At 52.7% G+C, this 20,741-nt stretch overlaps 5 protein-coding genes across 5 annotated transcripts; 3 read left to right on the top strand and 2 right to left on the bottom strand.

Moving 5' to 3' along the window:
* Positions 1-2,818: 2,818 nt before the first annotated feature.
* PG997_004710 (helix-loop-helix dna-binding domain-containing protein) lies at positions 2,819-3,993 on the top strand (the record flags this gene model as incomplete). Its single annotated transcript, XM_066809025.1, has 3 exons — positions 2,819-3,029; positions 3,074-3,390; positions 3,457-3,993. The coding sequence occupies 3 exons, from the start codon at positions 2,819-2,821 to the stop codon at positions 3,991-3,993; spliced, it is 1,065 nt and encodes a 354-aa protein (XP_066672643.1).
* A 2,286-nt stretch (positions 3,994-6,279) lies between these two features.
* PG997_004711 (uncharacterized protein) lies at positions 6,280-9,533 on the top strand (the record flags this gene model as incomplete). The annotated part of the gene is given in 4 exon segments (XM_066809026.1): positions 6,280-6,417; positions 6,429-6,944; positions 7,004-8,566; positions 8,634-9,533. 4 exon segments carry the CDS (start codon positions 6,280-6,282, stop codon positions 9,531-9,533), a joined length of 3,117 nt encoding a protein of 1,038 aa, XP_066672644.1.
* A 1,657-nt stretch (positions 9,534-11,190) lies between these two features.
* Positions 11,191-11,610, bottom strand: PG997_004712 (uncharacterized protein; the record flags this gene model as incomplete). The annotated part of the gene is made up of 1 exon (XM_066809027.1): positions 11,191-11,610. The coding sequence occupies one exon, from the start codon at positions 11,608-11,610 to the stop codon at positions 11,191-11,193; it is 420 nt and encodes a 139-aa protein (XP_066672645.1).
* Positions 11,611-12,240: 630 nt separating this feature from the next.
* On the bottom strand, positions 12,241-14,109 carry PG997_004713 (Vacuolar fusion protein MON1; the record flags this gene model as incomplete). Its single annotated transcript, XM_066809028.1, has 1 exon — positions 12,241-14,109. One exon carries the CDS (start codon positions 14,107-14,109, stop codon positions 12,241-12,243), a length of 1,869 nt encoding a protein of 622 aa, XP_066672646.1.
* Positions 14,110-14,976: 867 nt separating this feature from the next.
* Positions 14,977-20,739, top strand: PG997_004714 (protein dopey; the record flags this gene model as incomplete). Its single annotated transcript, XM_066809029.1, has 5 exons — positions 14,977-15,829; positions 15,853-17,820; positions 17,889-19,348; positions 19,406-19,680; positions 19,704-20,739. 5 exons carry the CDS (start codon positions 14,977-14,979, stop codon positions 20,737-20,739), a joined length of 5,592 nt encoding a protein of 1,863 aa, XP_066672647.1.
* Positions 20,740-20,741: the final 2 nt, after the last annotated feature.

The raw sequence follows: 20,741 nt of genomic DNA on the forward strand, positions 1-20,741 counted from the left end.
TGGCCAAACTTAACTCCTTGGCCCGCCGCTCAAGCGCCAAATGTTGCTCGTTGGTGCTCAACAGCCTGTCAACGTGCTCTATGCCCCTCAATCCGTCTGCTGTGTTAGCAGACTTGAAAATGTCCCTGTCCATGTCCATGTCTACCAGGCTATATAAAAATGCCCAGAAACCAGGTACGCGAGTAAAGAAAGCGAAGAGCCGAGAACTCCGATGCTACGGGTTTCAATCGGCAAGGGCAATAGCGCAAAGGCGGTAGACGGGCATCATGCGGACGGTCTCCTGGGTATAAACTCAGAAGACACTTTAGAGGATTCCAGCGTACTGGTCGCACATAAATGTAAAGGGAACAAACGTTATCAATGGCCGGCAGTGATATAGAGGGCGAAGACCTTAAGCAAAGGCAGTAAAGATACAGCCCGCCATCCTATGAAAAGGGGTGATCACACGGGTTCTATGCTCGCAATATTACATTGCCCATATAATATAAGGGCTAGTATAGGAGTATAAAGTGCAACTTGTACATATTTCAATCATCTATAACTATTTGCTCTCATTCCAGCTGGTTCAATAAAAAATCAAGCAGACTCTACAGAGATCTGGCTAATACAAATCATGTGGCTTCGAGCAAACCATGGGAGCAACACAGTCCAGTTTTCAGCTGCAGGCTGCAGCCATCGCAAGGAACAGACTCATAGCTAGCTGTGGCAATGGCGAAGGATATGTGCTTGACATCGGCCGGCTTCTGACAAGCTGAGACGTGCTAGTATTATCATCGGATGACACAAGGGCCGTACCGTACAGTTGGCTATTCACCACTACAGCTGAATGGTCTAGTCACGGTGATATGCTAAATGGAACTTTTTTTCAGGGGCAAGAGAGATGGTTGTATCAAGAGTATGTAGTTCACTGACCGCCCGGCGTAGACACTCGGCCTGCTCCCTAAGGTTTGGCCCCTGAAGCTCAAACATACCTCCGTTCGAGGCGTGTTCGAAAGGGAGCGGAATCTGGACATTTCTATCCGATTTAAAGGTGAACAGTAACATGCGATGCAGCCCCAGCTTTGGTGTCATGTACTTCAACTTAATTGGATGATAACTCTTTTTCCTTCAACGTCGATTGCGCTTCTTGGTATATTGGCGCCATGATACAAGGCCATCCTGTGTTTCCTTGACCGGCGCGGTTCGGAAACGATCAGCGCCTTTGTCGAGAAGATCTATCTTGGCACTGTTGTTTCGTGAAGCCCATCATCTCAACACATGCAATCTCCTATGAAAAGCCTGCATGAAGTGGTAGTTTGCCACTAGAGAAGGCTTCCTGCACAACCTCTTCACTACTACCTACTGCCCGTCATAGGGATGTTTTCTTGTGGAATGGCCATTAATGAATGCATAGACCAAGCAGTGTACGCAGCCTACGCGACCACCCACCAGCGGACATGAACAGGATGAGATAGAGAACAGACTCCGAAACGGACCAATACATGTCAGAGACCCTGCCACGAGTCAGGTCTTGTGAGCCCGAGAACGTGGACGTTTGAAAAGAGTGGTGCATTGAGTATCGGTGGAGCGAGTTAGGTGGCATCCAAGATACGTTAGGTACTGCATGCAACAGCCCAGCCCAGCCCAGCCCAGGCATGACATCCAGTCGACAGGAACACTAAAGCCCGAGAATTGCGTGGTTGCGGAAGATAAGAATTCGATGCAGCCGCTGAAGCAATGTCGTTCGCGTTAGAGATAAATCGGCTCTTTTTGGCGCCTTGGCATTCGAAACATCTGCCTGTGCTTCCAAGGTTGTGCTGTCCTACCATTTGATGCGTGTGCAGAGAGAAACCACTCCGGGGCCTAGGAAAACCGAGTATGTGCTTGTCTACAACTTGAGGAGACTCCTTATATGTACTTGTTGCACTCGTTTCTCAAACCATACTTGGGATTGAATTGAAGAGTAATGTTGTATCATTGGTATATAATATGTGTAGATATAGACGTACTGCTCGATTCCTGTTTCGCCAAGATCTGGCAGACCCGTACCCTCCAAGTCCGGGGGTGTTTCTGGAGGCCGCAACTATAAGTAGTGGTATAGTTGTGGTACCTAGCGGGATCCCCATTGTCTCCAGGAAAGCTAGTGCGAGCTGGGACACGCTTCTGGACGCAGCTCAGCTTGGGATCCAGGAGCACATGCTTGAATGCGAAGCGCCCATTGGCCCATTTCCAACCTCACCCCGGGTCAGTCTCGAACACCGGGAGGGGCTCTGTTCATATGGAAACCGTCCTCAAGATGAGGCAGAGGAAGTTGGCACGCGACTCCAGCCAGTTTGATCATTGGTCCCTACATCTATGCGGGCTCGTAGATAGAGTTGCTGCAGCCGGCCTCTGATATACCCATATACCCCTTCGTGCGCTTTTCTTGCCACCATACCGTCTGTCTGTCTGTCTACCTGTTCATCTACTTCATATTTACATACTTACCCAGTGTCTTATATACTACATCTGCCATGCCAGCGTTGCCGCTTTGAATCATTGTCGGACACCCGGCCTTATTGTTCTTACATTTCTCCACAGACTCGATCGCTCAGGCCTCCGTTCCGTCTCGGCGGCATCCAACTCGGGCGCGTGACTTATCCGGCTCATATTGGTATGCTCGCTACGACCTCATCTCCAAGTCCAGGTGATCCTTGATTCAGATAGCATTTGTGTTTCCTCTGGTTTGGCCATCCTCCGAAGCCCCATTCGTGCTCGTTGCTGTCGCCAAATCGAAAGTGTTGTCCAGTCCTACTATTCGCGCCATCGGAAGCGACCACAGAAAATGCCACGTCCAGCGATGCCTCCCACGCCAAACTCCTCTACGGAGATGAAAGGCAAAGACGGAGTGCAGCAAATGACATCGATGCAAATGTCGTTTGAGTTGCCACCATCTGCGATGGGTGGCAAAGACGCCGCAAGGCCGGCCAGTTCTGAAAGCAAGACATCGTCACCAGCAGCATCGAGCTTTCAGCCCTCAGATTCCAAGACGACTTACCCAGTGCAAGCCAGTGAAGCTGTGAAGTCACGGAGGCGTTCTTCTGCAACACAAAAGGAGCAATTCGCATTACCGCCGCCACCGACAAGGTCGCGGAAGATCATTCAGATGAAGCCTCGTGCCCAGGAAGAAGTTGTCGAGCCCCCTCTCCTGCGGCTACACCAGGCGCAGCTGGCAAAGTAGCGGCTGCCACGGCCGCATCTAAGAAGAAGCAACCAGCTGCTACAAGTGCTGCCGGAAGGAAGATCGCACGTAAGACGGCCCACAGTCTAATCGAAAGACGCCGGCGGTCCAAGATGAACGAAGAGTTTGCAGTGTTGAAGGATCTCATTCCAGCTTGTACTGGAGAAATGCATAAGCTGGCCATCCTCCAGGTTCGTGGTATCCAATCTACCAAAAGATACTTGCAGGCCCCTAGCTAACGCGAGAAACGCTTGAAGGCTTCGATAGACTACGTTCGATACCTCGAAGACTGCGTAGCCAAACTGAAGTCGCAGAACGAGTCTCAGTCATCGGCGCGAACACCGACCGAGTTTGCCCTGCCGCCGCCTATTAGCCGAAACGTGTACCAAGAAGACGATTTGGGCGACGTGGAGATGACCGGGTCTGAAGCTCCTTCGCCCACGTATACCCCGTCTACTTCTCGGTCTCAGAGGCCTTCCGAATCACCTGCTCTGCTGGCGGAAGACGCCCGCCACCGGCAAAACTCCTATTCGTCGGTCTCGACCGACCACCGGCACTATAGCTATAGTGCCTCTACGCAGGCTTCTCCGGCCTTCGGGCCCCAGCAATACAACTACAATTTCGGCGCTGCTTCGGCATCCAACTCGACACTCACAAGCCCAGCCTTACCGCCTCTGCGCGACATGGACCAAGAAGCATCCGCCGCGCTGCTGATGTTGAACACAGACCGGAGAGGTACCAGCGGTAGTGGTGCTGGGCGCGGTATGAGTGTGCGAGATCTGCTCAGCGCCTAGAGTCGGGGCTGTGGACCGGCGATTGGGGGGAAGGGGGTGGATACTTAATGGAAGGTATATTACACATAGACACGGTTCGGGTGGTTCTGGCCAGGCGCAAAACTTCAGAGGCCGTATTGGTCTAGGCTTTCATCTCTTGGCGGTCCGGTATCTTGAGTTTTATCTTGGGTCGGTTACGTTGCGAATTCCCACCAAGGCGTAAGGAGGTGGATGAATCTTGTGATAGTATGAGTATGTATTAATATAAGAGGCAGGCAGACAGTCTGGCGCAGCAGAGCCACCCTCTTGCCGTCTGCGTGCTGGTACGGGTTCAGCGCAAGGAGGTATTGGTACAAAATGTCATCACCGTTCTGGATGGAGAATGGTGATCCGTGAAGAAGCACATCTTTCGTGGAGTTGATGAACCCCCACACTCACATATGAACCCCACTTCAACTCCCCAACTAGTCTGTGAATTTCATTGGTCCATCGCTTGTTGCCAGCAGACATCTGGGGGGGAGTATCTCTCTCATGGCGTACGAATTAGCGCGGTTTCTCGTCTTGCTCGATGTGAGAACCTTCTTGGAACCGGGTGTCTCGCGCTCTCCAGGTGCGAGCGTTTGTGTTGACAGAGGCATGGGAGGTCACGATGAAGTTGAGAGAGGCGCAAGAGAGATCTGTTCAATCCTATGCGTACGACCAAGCCAATTCTCTCTAAGTCGAAAGTGGTCTTCAAAAAGGTAACTCGAAATATTAGATATATGTACGGAGGTTGGACCCGACGATAAACATGATCGGCATGGCGTGGGATGTTTTGGGCAAAGGCGTCCTTTCAGGTTCGCTATTGCAATCGACGACTACATCACTGGGGATCAGGTGACGGACGACTAAACAATACGGCATGCGCTTCTCGTCCCGATGGTAAACTGATGGCCTACAGATGCTTATATCATACGTATATGCATTATTCAGGAGCCTCACATCCTTGTTAGGTTCGACAACTCTCCAGGGCTGGGAAAAGGGGCTATACTCCGCTTAGATTACTTACTGGTACAAGAGAATCCCAGTTCTCGAAGCACTATGTAGAATTTCAGTCGTGATGTTTATGAGAGAATGAGTGCGATTTTTGCAACAGCCATGGTTACAGCAGCTGCATACTCTATACAGTGATATGGTAAGAAGAACCTGGACGAAGTTTGGACGTCTGGAATACTCCTTTAAAGGGGGTGTCGGTAGGTGGAGTGGCGAGATAGCGTCGGGAATTTGAGAAGCTAGATGTCAGTATGTTATGTGATTGGCCAAGGGAAACAACACATTCCCCTGTCGATGCATTGTCATGACAGAGCGATTCAAGGTTTATTCTGGCCAAATTATGAACAAGATCAATTAGAAAAGGCGACGTTTATTGACACCTAGTGACGGTAGATGGGGGGGCCCCGTTGAGTCCTATAATACCTACATGGACTTGCATATAGGTTCATGTATGCATTATCGACAAGACCGCAAGTTACAACTCTTCAGCATGTCCACAAGCCCACACCTACTCCCAGTAAGGACCTGCATATAGGATGAATTACCATACACTCGGTGTCATCTTCACTTGAGGACTTGCCTCACTAGGTGCCAATGTTTACCTAAGTACCTATGTACTTAAGTAATAAAAGGATAACGGTGCACTCGCATCTTTTTGTCCTATTTCAGTTGGCAGATTCTACTCGTGTTGATCAATTCAAGCCGGCTCCAGCTGATCTGTTTTCGGCCCATGACTCGGATCATCTCAAGTTCGCCGTACTTTCCTTGGGTGGGTGCAGAAATGCATCGACGTAAAGAAAGTACGTCCGAGGGGTTTGTGGGAAAGAGCGTTGGGTTTCGATGGATACAGTCAGTTCTTGCATCTTTAGATGCTTCCATGCTTTTCAAATGAACTTTTCGTCACTTCTTCGGCATCTTGTCCTTATTTTATTGGCATCTCGATGTGACCCCAAGACTTCAACAGCATCAGCGGAACGGACCTGCCGTATGACGTTGAATTCCCATCCAAAGTACATACCTTCTAATGCCCGTAGCTTCATGCTCAGTCAAGCACTGCATCACGCCCCCAGCTTAACCCGGGCTATCATTTTGTTGTCCATTCTTCAGTACAGGCTCACAGCTGGTGTGAGTCAAGCCGCCCCTAGGTTAGGTATTGATGGGCACTGCCTTGGATTCTATGCTTCGTTATAAATCCTGATAGAAATATTTCATAGCCACGGGCTTCAATTTCTCCCTACTCATCTTGCGAATCATCTGCACAGCTGGCTTGGAAGCATGCAGGCAGAAAACCGACCTCTTCCTCGGCGTACCGCCAGCCATGGGACCCTACGCAGTAGCTATGCCAGCCATGCAAGACCTCTGCACAAGCCACTCCGCAGCGTGAATGAGAACTCGGCCTTACTCCCTCGCCAGGTGCCCTCGAGAGCATGCTCAAGACAACCACCGAGACCGGAGACATTGGGATATTCAGCATCAAACCAGTCAAGACGTCCACGAGGATCACCGCCGTCTCGCCCCATCATGGTCTCCGAGGTTCGAAGACCCAGAACATACTGCCGCTGCGAAGATCAGTTGATGACTTCCGTTGGCGTCATGACCGCCATCGGCCTCCCTCATCTCGAGACACGACATCCGAGATTATCTCCATGTACGGGTCGAACAGTCAGAGTTCAGCCAACAGTGTCTTGTCTCATTCGATCGATGACCCAAGTCAACGGTCCTATTCGATGACAACAGTCGGATCCAGACACTTGTCCCACAACAAATCAAGCAACACCCTGCAGAGTCATTACAGCAGCGGCACGTTGCAGAGGCCGCGGTCGCCATTCCCCTATCCCACTCGCTTGAAACGTCCAGGAGCTCGTCCAGCATCGCCCGCCGTTACGGAGTCGGGCGTCGTGGACTATAGTCGGATGGTAGAGATTGACAGAATCTCTTTAGTAAGTAGAGCAGATTTTGTTTGCGTGGTCTGCCTTGATTGTTGCTTACAAAACCATAGAGGACTGGATACGGGCCGTGTGCTCCTGCATTTTCGCGGCAACCTGGGCGTTTGCCTCCGCTAGGGGTGCGGTTGGATATGAATTTGTCTACCCTAACACTGCAAACCCAAGGATCCCACTATGCCTCTCATCGCCAGTCCGGTGCAACATCGAGCCGCACTGCGTCTGTAAAATCTGAAACGTCGTGCAATCTCTCGTGTTGTGAAAAAGTACACAGCTCCTCTACAAGAACATCGAGCCTCACTTCGGTCATCAACATGTATCACCGCATGCCGCCGACCATGAGACATGTTCCGTTTGGAACATTAGACCCTCCACCGCGTTACTACGACTATACAGAGGAGTTTGAGTTCAAACAGCCTTTTGTGATGGCTACAATCGAACCCGTAGCCCCTACTCCGACAAGGATTCCCAGTATACACAAGTCACTAGGGCTCCGAGAGGGGTTAGAAGAACAGCTTTCCGTGCATTCTGTGTTCAAATGCAATCCGGACAGGCTGCAAGACGACCCTGACCATGACGAGATTGAAGAAAAGGGAGGCCAATCAGATGAAACCCAGAGTCGTCAAAGCCATCTTATACAGGATTCGAGTGAAAGAGATACCACATCGGAAGTGCGTTCCACCTCAGGGGCCACCGCGTCCTCGATAAATACAGCACGAGGTACTGACATCGACTTTTTGCCTTCCCAGACTGGCAGAAGCTCGATGGAGAAGTTCAACCAAAGCCCGGACATGAGTCCCCGCGAGGCAGGCGTGTACAGTTATCAAGGATTTTGTGCAGCTACCGCCTTGAGAACGAAGTCGGCTTCCCTCGAAAGGCATGTCGTATTTCATGGGGGCAAGACACCAACTATCTGCAGTGAACAAGGCGTTATTGTGAGAGATGACAACCATGATTTCAAGAGCAAAGAGCGCGAGCAGACAGATGATATCCAACTTTATTCCGGAGAGAGGGCATTTCAGCGGCGGTCAACCTCCGAACCGGGGACGAGATACCGGGGTGATCTCTCCAGGCATGGAAGCTCAAAACACGACCGGGTATCTTTGCCCAGCAACTCTTGTGCATCGATGTCAGAAGCATACCGGGAACAGGGGCATCTGGAATTACTCAATGGCCCAGACGGCTTAGGAGACCACCGGAACGCTGAGCTTGACCGTGCCATCAGAAGACCGATGGAAAGTCCTCCCTTGGTGACCGCAGAGACAACAAAGGATATTATTGGTGCGGACCTGATGGGAAATGACCAACCTAAACACTGCAAGAGAAACATGGGGCTCGAAATTGTCACGAAAAATTTGCAGAAAGCCAGTGATGATGATTTCCCTCAACTATCTGCCGAATGTTCTAATACACCTCTGATCTCCCCAAAACCTATCTCGCCGGCACGTCAGCTGAAAGTCAAGAACAGTATTCCACAGCTCATGAAGGCCTTGCCGCCTCTTCCGGATACAAGCCTTGTGTCTTCCACACCAAGCTCAATAGTGGACGTGGATGAATGCGCTGAGATACTACAACCTTTCAGTTTGTCTCGATCTGGTACCCCCGAGAGCTCAATACCAGTATGGCCTGCAATATCACAGTGATATTCTCAATCCTCGTTTTTCAGACGATACTATACATACGCAGAAGAAGTTGCCACGAGTTCGATTCAGGACCAAATTGCCTACTGGACAGGAGCCGAATCACCGAGACTCAAGGCCCTGGAATTCGGAGGCCAATTATCCGTGGTGCAGAAGAACGACAGACCCAGAGCCCTTAGACGCGTGCGACGGCATCGATGATCATAATTCTGGTATGAGTAGTCTCAAAGCGACAACTTTTCTCAGCACACACCGCACACCATCATCGCCGTTGACAGAAACTGTCCGCAGGTATCCAGATACAAATCAATCTGGTGTCATCCAAAGTCTTACAAACCAGCAACCAAGAGATTTGTTCACGGCTTCATCCAGACTATGTAACGCATTTCGGTCGACTAGCCGTATGAACTCACGAGCTGATAGTGGTGCACATGAGGACCAAGATGTACAGTATCATTCTCCGGGTGCTACCAAGGAAGCTATCCCTGGTCCAGACCCAGCCTATGTGACAGCCCATGGCCGTGACTCGAGAAAACTGAGCAAGGCACAATCACGAATCTCTGGACCCGGACAACTTCGAGAAACTACCCCGTCTCAAGAAATGCGAAAGAAACCCACTCGAGGTCTTAAGACGCGTCTGTCGAATCTTACAAGGTTACTTGCGCGAAACCGTCGCACACAATCTGAGCGCCAGAACACCCCACTGGAGAAGAATCCAGCTTCGGATGCAAAACAGGAGGCAGCCTTGGAGGACAATTTTTGCCTGGAAAATCTCGATTTCGAGAGCAGGTCTTTCACTGTGAGCGAAGGAATCTCAGGAGAGGCACCCCGTCGACGCAAGTTTAGGCGGCGAGTGAGAGACAGGATTTCCAAGTGGGTCAAGGATACCAGAAGAAGGATGAAAGTACAGAATATTAGCGGCCACCGGCAAGAAAGGGATGCATAATAGAATATAGTATCACGGCGAAGAAGCATGGTTTACGACCTCGCGACCATATGTTACTTGCTGTTTTTGGGTTCGTGAAAGGTGCGGTAGGCTTTTCTTGGGATGTCTTGCACATGGTGTTGGAGTGGTCTTGGTATAAGCCATGGGCAAAGTGCGTCCCCAATGTTGCTACCAGGCCAAGGGGGGAGGCAGGAAAGCGTATGTAGAGAGGCGGGGGTTTTAGTGAGTGTACTTATTTCGACAGCTTACGATAATGCAAAGTACTCATATCGGTACTATTCGCACCCAAGCAAGCCGTGGCGATGTTTATTGGCGGTGTAGGAGAGCCTGTTAACGGAGTGGTGGTGTTTAGACTTCGGACTGCTACAGGTTACAAGAGCACTTGCATGGAGTAGAGCATCTTCCGGTCCAGCCCTAACCGCCTCAATGGCCGCCACGGCCACGACGTCCAGAGAAGGCTCGTATTCGATGTGCGGAAGAGGCGTCACTAAGCTACTCTGCGGTGAGCACCTGGATCCTGTTCGAGCATTTAGGCCCATACCAACCATGCCACCCCCGCACCCTGTCCGTTGTGTAGGGCATTGGCAGTCGTTGACGGTTGAAGGGATATGACCAACCCTGAAGGCCTGCTCGTCACGGATATCTCGCGGAGGACTTCACCTACTCCCAAGCACATCTCGCAATTGTTTGGCACTTGGACGCACGAAGCAAGACCACTCGCTCGCTCCCATACACGTTCGTTCCCGTATTTCAGCTTTCCCTGCCTGTTTGGTGCCATCCCCTATTTCACCTTCACCCCGGCCTCTGCCCCTTACGTGAAGTACTGCATTCACCAAACTCATCGCATCCGTGTTCTTCGTTATATGTATGCCATCTCCGAAAAGCATCGATTTTCCACTGTTCTTCATTTCACATTCGTGTGCTGGGCCCACCAGCGCCATATAGACTTTTGCACATTACCTGGTCTACCCTTTCGTCGATAGGAAGTCCCCCTCTGGTTTTCTCCGGTACGCCGCCCTAAGTGTATATAAGAGAAAACAAAATACCAAGCAATCCCCAAGACACAACCAGAACAACTCATCACAACTGACCGCAACTCACCACAACTCGTAATACATACGACAATATGCAGCCACCAAACATGGACGAGATAAACTCTCGATTGCAGAGGGCAGGCAGTCCAAACAAGTCACTGCAGAGCAATGCCTCATCGCTTGCACACCCGCAATTGGACCACGAAGTCCTCACAGCCCCGTCCACGCGACCCTGCAGCTGGATCTGGGAGAGCGAATTCGTGGTGAACACCTTGCCGTCACCACCACTCAGCTCAAGCGGTGCCTCGACACCACCACCATCATCGCCACCGTCATCATTGCCAACTCCTGACACACCCAAGTTCGACATAAACGACCCCTGGAGTTCTGTACCCGACACCGTAAAGCTCACCAAGCAGCAAGTCCGGCGGCGCTGGGAGCTGCTCCCATCGTACGCGTGGACTCACTTCGAAAATATGGCAAAGCACGGCGAAGAATGCAGAGCAAACCTCTCCGATTCCGAGGAGGTCTGGAGTACTTCTGGGGAGAAGATGCTTGTCAAACAGGCCCTTGCACCCTGGCTCTTCCGAAAATGGAGCTGGGATTCAGCGTCGTCGCGGCGATCAGAGGCGAGTGAAGATGACGATGCTTATGACGAGGACGACGAGGACGACCGCTCCTCCGGCCGCAGCCTGTCTCCCGCTGATTTCGAACCGCGGGATAGCATTGATGTCACGCGGGAGTCTCGCGGCCAACGGGGCTCGTTCGACGAATCCTATCGCTCGAGCGAGGATGAGAGTGCGCGGGGCTCCCTCGCCCAAGGCCTCCGCCGCGTGGGACAAAAGATCAAGAGCGCCGTCCATTCGCGACGTGTCAGCCCCCAGTCCAGCGGCAACAACACTTCGAATAACTCGGACAACGATGACAACGATGACGGAGGGGAGACAAAGACGGCGATGCGGAATCGTCATCGCCTGACGCAAGCCCAAGAGCGTCAAAGTACGCGTTGATTGAGCTTTTGCGGCGCCACTTCTCGCGCCCATCGCAGCCGCAGTCGCAGCCACAGCCGCAGCCGCAGCCGCAACAGTCGGAGCCGCAACAATCGGAGCAGCAGCAGCAGTCGGAGCAGCAGCAGCAGTCGGAGCAGGAGCCGGAGCAGCAGCCGCCACCGCCGCCGTCGAAGCCGAAGCACGAGCCGTGCCACCGCACACGTGTTCCCAAAGCGTCCCTCCTCAAGAATGCCGACGAGCCTATTTTCGTCGTTCCTCCCTGGTCCGATCGTATCGGACCCAAGGACGAGCCCTTGGACGACCTGTGGGCACCCCTCGGCGATCGCGTTGTCCTGACGAACACCGCCAACATCAGTTGCTCCGGGTCTCAGAAATCTATATCACCAGGCCTTTGGCTCTCAGGTCGCTGTTGAAACCCATGGAACTGGAAGAGGGGTATGGGGTAGTGGCCTGCACGGTGGCCTCAAGGCTTGCTTCGTGTCTGACCAGAGGCTGCCCCGAGAGGGTTAAAGATCCCGCATATAGAGCGAGGAGTTTGGGAGTACACCGGCATCTTGACTATTTGTATGGTGGATACAGTTGTACTAGCATATGTCTTGATAAATTGATTCATAGGTTCACGTTTTGGGATACGTTTCGTGCTGATAGGTTCCTTGGGGGGCTTTAGAATACTCCGCCGCCAATAATAAATAATCGTTCTTCCTCACGTTTTGCCCACTGTATGACCCGGTTCGCCCCCTGTGTCATGACGTGCCGCGACGCGTTTGGCCCAGCCACGCAGTAGAACTCGAAGATGGGCGTGACCCAAGCCAGCGAGGTCGAGTCCGTCCCCACGCAGTGTATCACTTTAAGATGCGCGTGTTTGGCGTGCACGGTGGCGTGCATATTGTGGTAGAGCGACATCAGCCGGCGGTGCGAGACCGGGTCGCTGAAGGTCGGGTCCAGCGCGGACATGCAGAACTGCACGTTCGCCTTGCTCTTGAAGAGGAAGTGGCTAATCTGGAGGCCGGGGGCTACCTCAGCCACCTTGGGCCGGCCTTGGCGCGCTGCGGTCTTAATGATCTCGAGACTGCCCCTCTTCTGCAGCTCGGCGACGACGTCGTCCTTCATCTGCTGCAGGGCGAAGAAACTCTCCTTATCCGGGCTTATCAAGATGATTGCCGTTTCTTCATGGATCGAATGTGCCCCAGTAGGCGTGGCTGGGTCCTCATCCTGACCGTCCAGGAAACTCACATACATGTACAGATATCCGCGGTTATTAAAAGCCGGCAGGCAGAGGGGGATCCAGTTGTCCCCTCCTCCAGCCTTCACACCGCCCGACTCAAAGAGCATATTGAAGATGAGCTGCAGATCACTGGGGTGCAACGAATGTTTCCGCGGCCGGATAACACTGACGAGCTTCCCACCAGCCACTATTAGACCATACAGTAGGTTATCAGCTCGAGACTTTAAGAATGCATTGTTGATGGCATGCCGATGCGATTTACGAATCTTCAAGCATTCCAAAGCCCCCAAGAGTGCAGATGGTGAGCCTTTTGTGAAGCTATCTGCAAGGGAGGAAAGAAGGGACTCGGTTCCTTCGAGAGGTTTGCGAAGGTCTGTCGACGGGCGGTTGGCGAATATGTGAGTAAGGGTGGGGAGCGTTAAAGTAGACAGAATCTGCATATAAAGGGCATCCAGTTGGGCTCGAAGTTGAGTATCGCTTTCCCCTAGTTTGCTGATTGCGACGAAATACAGCGGCCCTCGTGTAGCGATAACAAAACGGGTACTACCAGCGGTAAAGCCCAGGAGCGGGTTCTTAGCCCCTTCGTAGAACGATATGATGGTTTGGACGACGCCCATAGAAGAATTGATCAAGGCCAAGTCCCCATGCCGGCTGTATATAGGCTTGCCAGCGGACGACAATACCATGTAGTGTTTCAACTTGGATTTCCACAGAACGAGTCGGTCCCAATCACTCCAATCCTTGTCCGATTCGTCTGGGATGTCGTCAAACTCCTTCGGGAACTCGGACAATGTTTCGTCTTCATCCAGCCTCATGGTCTCGAAAGGCTGCACAGTGGCCGACTGCGATCTAAGCAGCTGCCAGGCTGGGCTCCTTTTGCTAGGGCCCCCAGCAAGCAGACTCGCCAGGTCGCCAGGTGGCCGTAACGTTGGCGCAAATGTTGCGACGCTCATGTTATCATCCAATTCGTCAGGTCCGGCATTGGGACCGCGCGTCGAAGCCAGATCCCCCGGAATCATGACATTCTCGGAGCCTTTCGTGGACGGGTCATCGCCTCCGCTGGTGAAGGTGCCCCTCGTGCCGTCTGGGAAAGACAAAGTCTGGATGTTCATGGACGAAACGGCGGTCGTCGGCTTGGACTGTAAAGCAGGTCGGTCCGCCGCCGCGGCTGTATGGGGTTCGTGGCTCGGTTGCGGACCAGGCAGAGGTCGAGGTGGTAAAGGGGGAGGAGTGTCGTCGCCATCGTTGGCATAATGTTCTTCATCGCTAGCACGAGCGACCCCGGCGTCTTCCCTGCCAGTCCGCATTGTAGCGCAATTGTGGATATCTCATTCTTCTACACCCAGGGTTCTGAAAAGGCCGGCGGAGCTACGGGGTATGTGACGTGGACTGGTGTCGGCGAGGGATGGTTTTCTCCTGCGGATGGCCAGGTCAGAAACCAAGGCTAAACGGCGGGAGGGTTAGGCTGTTGGTAACATGTTGGGCTTCGATCCGGACTTGTTGTTCGATGCAGCCGGATGGAAAAGTGGCATGGGATTTGAGGGAGCTAAAATGATTGCTCCAGGTACTTGCTTACTTACCATGTGATGCATGATTGCGCAAGACAGGGGAGGTTGACTGCTGGGCGGGAGCTTGGTGGGGGAGAGGTACTTGAACAGCAGCTGGAGGTAGCCTTGCAGAACGGGCGGGTCGGGCGCGTCAGGCCTGTGAAAGGTTACTTACGCAGCCCCCAGTACTACCAGTACTGCCCCGGGCAGGGATGCTGCGGCGGCCCCAAGCGACCACCACCCCCCATTAGCCAGGCACCAAGCACCAAGCACCACCACCACTAAGCAAGTAAGCACACCAAGGGACCTGTGAAACTAGCAACGTATCCCACAAGGCTGCTTGCTGCTCGCCAATCTCGACAGCCAGCAATTCACTTTTATTGTACGGCCGCCAAGCCATTGGGGGAGATGTAGACAGCAGAAACACTGCTTACTTCAGAAGGAGGACAACATCTCGACTACCCGCTCCCGTGCCGCAGCTGCTACCCAACTGCACTTGGTCCCAGCGGCGATGCGATTCGAACACCTCCACCTTCCTCGAACGAGTCCCAATGCCTATATCATCTCTCTCTTGCGACCTTAGTACGAGAGCGACACACACTACCATGGCTACCCTCGAGCCCGGCCATGGAGGATCCCCCAGAAAGCTCCGGCCGCAACACTCCAGTCTTGCGCCAATGGAGGAACCAGCTTAGTGCCGAGGATCTCCCTGTAAAGGACAAGGCCTATCGAAAATATGCCTCGGGAGTCGAGCGTGCTTTGTCCCTCTTCGACACAGCTCTGGAAGAGTGGGCCGACTATATCTCCTTCCTCAGCAGACTGCTCAAGGCCCTGCAGGCTCGCCACTCCAATTTCTCAACCATACCCTCGAAAGCTCTCGTCGCAAAGCGTTTGTCGCAATGCCTTAACCCCTCGCTCCCGTCCGGCGTCCACCAAAAAGCCCTGGAGGTCTATAGCTACGTGCTCTCCGTCATAGGAAACGATGGCTTGTCGCGAGACCTTCCCCTGTACCTTCCGGGGCTGGCGTCGACCCTGTCGTTTGCCTCCCTGGCGGTCAGGGCACCCTTTCTGGACCTGCTGGAACAGTACTTCATGAAGCTAGATCCCCGTGCTTTGCGCCCAGCCATGAAATCTCTCATTCTGGCACTGTTGCCCGGCCTGGAGGAAGAGACGAGTGAAGACTTCGATAGAACACTGAAGATCCTTGAAGGTTTCAAACTCGCCATACGTACCCCAGGCAGCCAGCATCTTACGAACACACATGCCACAGGCGACGATTTCTTCTGGCAATGCTTCTTCTTAGCGTCGATCACCAGTCAGAGCCGCCGCCCGGGTGCCTTGGCTTATCTCTCAAGGAATCTGCCTAATCTAGGTTCCCCTATCTCGCAAGACCCGCCGACAGGAAAAGCGACAGCGGGTGAATCAGACGAGGATGGCCTGACTGAAGAATTGTCAAGCATTGTAACTTCCCCGAGCCTGGGTTGCTGATCAGGTGTTTCGCAGCTGGCCTTGAAGACGAACAACTCCTCATACAACGAGGTTTCTTAGATATACTAGTGACGCACCTGCCGCTGCACTCTCAGGTTCTCCAGAAGAGAGTCACGACTGAGGACCTGGAATTGCTGCTCTGCGCAGCCGCAGGTGTTGTAACACGCAGGGATATGAGTTTGAATAGACGTTTGTGGGCTTGGTTCCTGGGTCCCGATCCATCCAGTCAGGAGCAGGAGACTGGGGTAGAGTCTCCTACAACGACTTCTGACCAGCAACAAGCTTTTCTTACAACAAAAACAAGCTATTTCGAGGAGTATGGACTGCAGCCTCTGACATCAGCCCTGCTGTCCATGATTAGATCGGCTTCCAACAAGAACCCAACAGAACGAGCTCGGCCGTACAGGATATGTCTTTCACTGATGGATAGATGGGAGATCGGTGGTCTTGTCGTGCCTGAAATATTTCTACCTGTAATAAAGAGTGTCAGGGACTTCAAGACCACCGCGGCTAGCAAAGCGGAGTTCAACGAGGTAATGCGAAGTGCGAGCGTCTTCTTCGACGGAGTCGAGAGCGGCCTGATATACGGTGAGCTCGTTGCATTGATTGCGCAGGCCATTGGTCCGGGTACTTTGACTTACGAGGACCGCGCCGATAAACTTGCCCTGGTGCAATTCGTCATGGCCCATTTCAACATTCGAGAAGAAGAAATGATCACAGTCCACGCGCCACTGGCGACGTTGTCCATTCTTGCGATGCTCAAAGAGTCTCAGGAACGCGAGCAACCGGGCGAACGTGATGCTCAAGACCGTGACCTTAGCCTCCCCGACCAAGCATTGGGAATTGCTTTGAACCTTTTAGACTTGATTCCTGAGCGCGCATTTCCGGAGAAAACAGGTTCAAGGGGCTCTGTTGGGTCTTTGGAGCGCCCGGCCATAGCATCCATGTCGAATGGCGAGCTGCTCAAGAAAATTCGCGATTTCTATGTCACTGATCAAGGCAATCTAGAGGCTGCGTCTTTGCCCTTTTCAGCACGAAATGTCGGGGATTTACTTCTGCAGAAGGCATCGACGCTGACATGCTTCAGCTTGAGCGCCGACGAGCCCCCACGTGGGTTGGCAGTCAGAAGCCGCTTCTTGGGTGTATTGTTGTCTAAAGTTCCGCAAGAGTATCACTTGGATACTGAAGGACTCCTCGCAGCCATGCAAGAGCGTCTGTCCACCATAACCCTGCCTTTTGCCTCCTTCAAGTCGATCTTGAGCCTCTCAAACCAGTTATTCGCAGGCGAGAGAATCCCCGAGTCCTCACTCTCTGATTTGGTCGAGCCTTTGGTTCGTCATGCGTGGGATTTTCTCTCGTTCTCCGAGCCAAAATACCACGTTGAAACAGTTCGATGTCTTTGGCAATTGCAATCTTCATTAGGGCCCCAGAACCGCGACATTGAAGGCGCGATCGCTGGCTTGATGTTGAAGAATGACACAACTGGGACATTTTCAACTCGGCCGGCTGATCCTGGCAGAAGCTTCAGTATTCTCTGGTCACATACGCTGCAAGATGGTGCAGACCGGCGAGTACCAAAAACGCCAGGGCGGGATGCGAACCGATTTCGGTTGTCCGGGCAAGACCACTATGAAGTGATGTTGACCCGTCCACTGTTCCTTATGCTTGACACCCTATTGGACGATCGCACGCAGCTCTTCATGGCCGTCAAATTTTGGCTCAACAATATGGTCGGCATTGAAAAACTCTTCCTAGTTTTCATAACAAAGTTCTCTGAACTGGGATTTCTCCGTACTCTCCCCAGAACCGCCAATGCAGAAGCAACAAAACGGTCTATTGAATTCGGTGAAGACGACGATGTAGATACCGGTATCTACTATATGCGAACCATTTCGAACATCTTTCGCTGGGCCCCTGACGCATTCTGGAGTGTCCTTGCCACCCGAATGATCGAAGACCCAGATCCAATTCTATCCGAGATAAGTAGGTTCAGCTGCACATTTTCCCCCTTTCTTCCTATTCACGTTCCCATTTGTACTAACCAGACATAGCGGGTGCCGAGGGTGATCTTTCGCTTCAAGAGTTTTTCCTTCAGGTCTGTATGCGATGCGTCGCGGGCAACAAATTCTCGTCCGACCAACAAATGCGGCTACGCACCGTCCAGCTGCAACGCTGCGCTCTGACATTCCTCCACCAAATCCTACTCAACCCTTATGCGGAGTCATTGTCTGGTCTCCATTTGGAGGATGTCTTGATCGACAGGCTTCAACAATCACTCGTAGGACCGGATCCTTATATTCAAGTCTTGCTGCTGGACGTGGTCTTTGCGTCTCTTAGACTACGGGATGCTTCGCCCAAAGAGATACCATCCTCTCCGACAGGAGAGAAAAAGGGGCATCGTCCATCGGGCAGCTTGAGGTTAACGTCTGCACCAGCTGAATTCATTTCTCAACTGACCCCTCCACCTCCATCCTTATTGAAGACTATTCAGGCAGGTCTTGAATCTCCCACAAGCCGGCCCGTCTTGGACAGTTGGGTCGGGTTCTTGACAGAGTCGCTTCCGTTCTACTCGGACTCCATCTTCCAGGTCCTGATACCACTTGTGGAGACATTATGCCGGCAAATTGGAAATACCTTTGAGAACTTGCAGAAAACCTTTGCAAGCAGCGGGATGAGCTCAACCGGCGCTAGCGCGCCAGAGACGACGTTGATATCCCTTCTCAATGCCTTAGAGCAAGTCCTCGCTAAAGCGCATGATCAGCTCCTGGCAGAGGAGGCTAGAGCCCCAGTCGTCAAGGGTCCCGACCAGCCGCAAGGATTTCTGAGCAATATGGTCTCAGGTGTCTTCAACTCCGATTCCCCACAGACTCGAAGCGCCACTGCAAATGATAGGCTCACTGTGCTTCTTGCTTTCCAGGATGCTGTGCGTATATGTTTTAAGATCTGGTCCTGGGGGCAAGGAAGTGACGCCTCAACTCTGGAGCCCGAATCGTCGCTGTCGTTCAACTATACCTCTCTTCGAATGAGAAACCGAGCAAGACGACTGTTGGAACACGTCTTCGCTGCCGAAGCACTCGAATGCCTTGAGACCGTTGTTGACATATGGTGTGGCTCCTTGTCAACTCCTTCGAAGATCAAGCACAACGAAGTATTGAATTTGTTGCCCGCTTTAGATGGCTCACGGCCGAGACATACGATTCCTGCCATTTTTAACGCGATATATAGTCGTACCAACCCTAGCGCCTTGGACCCTTCTAGAAAGTCTACCCTGACAATTTCGCTACAGGACACCGACCTTGTCATATTCTTAGTTGATTATGCAAGGTCGTTGGAGGACGATGCTATGGATGAAATCTGGCAGGACTGTATGGTCTTCTTAAAGGATATTCTCGGGAACCCGTTCCCACACAGGCAGACGCTCCCCAGCCTACTCGAGTTCGCAGCGATACTTGGTGAGAAGGTCGATAATACGAACTTTGGCGAGCAACGGAAGATGCGAAGAGAACTTGGTGTAAGTGATTTGGCGCCTCTATTGAAAACAAGAAAGCGGATACTAAAACGTGTATAGGACCTCTTCCTCCGGCTTCTTACTGCTCTCTTTACTACCAGGCCTGCCGCTTTCATTGACGGGTCATCTTCGACGTCACAGTCTGAGAAATTCAAGCTTGACGGAAGGAGAACCTCTGTTGTTCGAAACCCGACTGAAAGAGCAGAGGATGTTGTCGGCATACTCTCTGCCATAGTACCTAACCTTCCAAAAATATTGGTCGAGTCGGACAGAGTTTTGACGGCTGCAAGCTCAATATCAACCAATGTCATTGGGCCTTTGATTCGGTCCAAGGGGTTCCCTGAAACAATTTCAAAAGCACGTTGGTGCTGCTCCAGGAACTGACTAGGTTACCGAACAATCAGAAGACGTGGAAGAAAGACATCGGGGACGCTTTCAACGATGCGCGATTCTTTAACTCTTCTGTTTCGCTGGTACGGAGCGACTGGCTGTCTCTCCTGAAGCAATGGACAATAGCCGACAAGGAGCGGATGCCTGATATCCTCAGTAGAATCACCCCTCCTACAACCGCTGGCATTGTTTTCGGTGTAGGAGCAACTTCGGCGCGGCTGGAAGCAGACCGCAAGACTCAGCTCAATCTTCGCCGAATTGCCACTCTTGTTATCGCATCCCCGAACGACACCTTCGTAACGGACTTTGCCAATATCTTGGAGAAGCTGGTTGACCTCCTTGCGGCTACCTCGACTTCTTCTCCTTCATCTACCACGCGGGCTGAGATCTTCATGGTGGCTCGGGCACTGGTCCTTCGAACATCGCCCATTCACCTCTCGCCCATGTGGCCCGTTATTAACGCCGAGCTGCACGCGGCCATCTCGTCGGTAGCCGCTCCCGACCACAGCGCGTCCAGCGACACCTACAACAACACCTCAGTGCTGCAAGCCTGCAAGCTGCTCGATCTATTGATCTGTGCGGCCCCCGACGACTTTCAGCTTCACGAGTGGCTCTTCGTCACCGACACCATCGACGCCATTTACCGGTCGACGACGTACCTGCCCGTGGCGCTCGTCGACGAGCTCTCCGAAGAGCTGGGCAGCCACATCAGCTCGGTGTCCGCAGCAGCACAACTGGCGACGGACGCGGCGCCCGTCACGTCCGGGACGAAGCAGCACCACCGCCGGCGACCCCTCCTCGGGACCCCGGGCGGCATCAGCGACGAGCTGACGGTCGACCGGAAGGAGGAGCTGGTCGCCAAGATCCTGCGCCCGTTCTTCGGGCAGCTGAGCATCTTCGCCTTTGAGAGCACGTATGCGATGGGCGCGCTGGATGAGGAGGTCGCCGTGGACGGGCTGCTGAAGGATCTCTTCGACGAGAGAAGTATCATCAAGGCCTTGTAAGG

The sequence above is a fragment of the Apiospora hydei genome, assembly GCF_038363865.1.
Source record: "Apiospora hydei strain CBS 114990 chromosome Unknown utg000004l_segment0_segment0, whole genome shotgun sequence".
Lineage (NCBI taxonomy): Eukaryota > Fungi > Ascomycota > Sordariomycetes > Amphisphaeriales > Apiosporaceae > Apiospora > Apiospora hydei.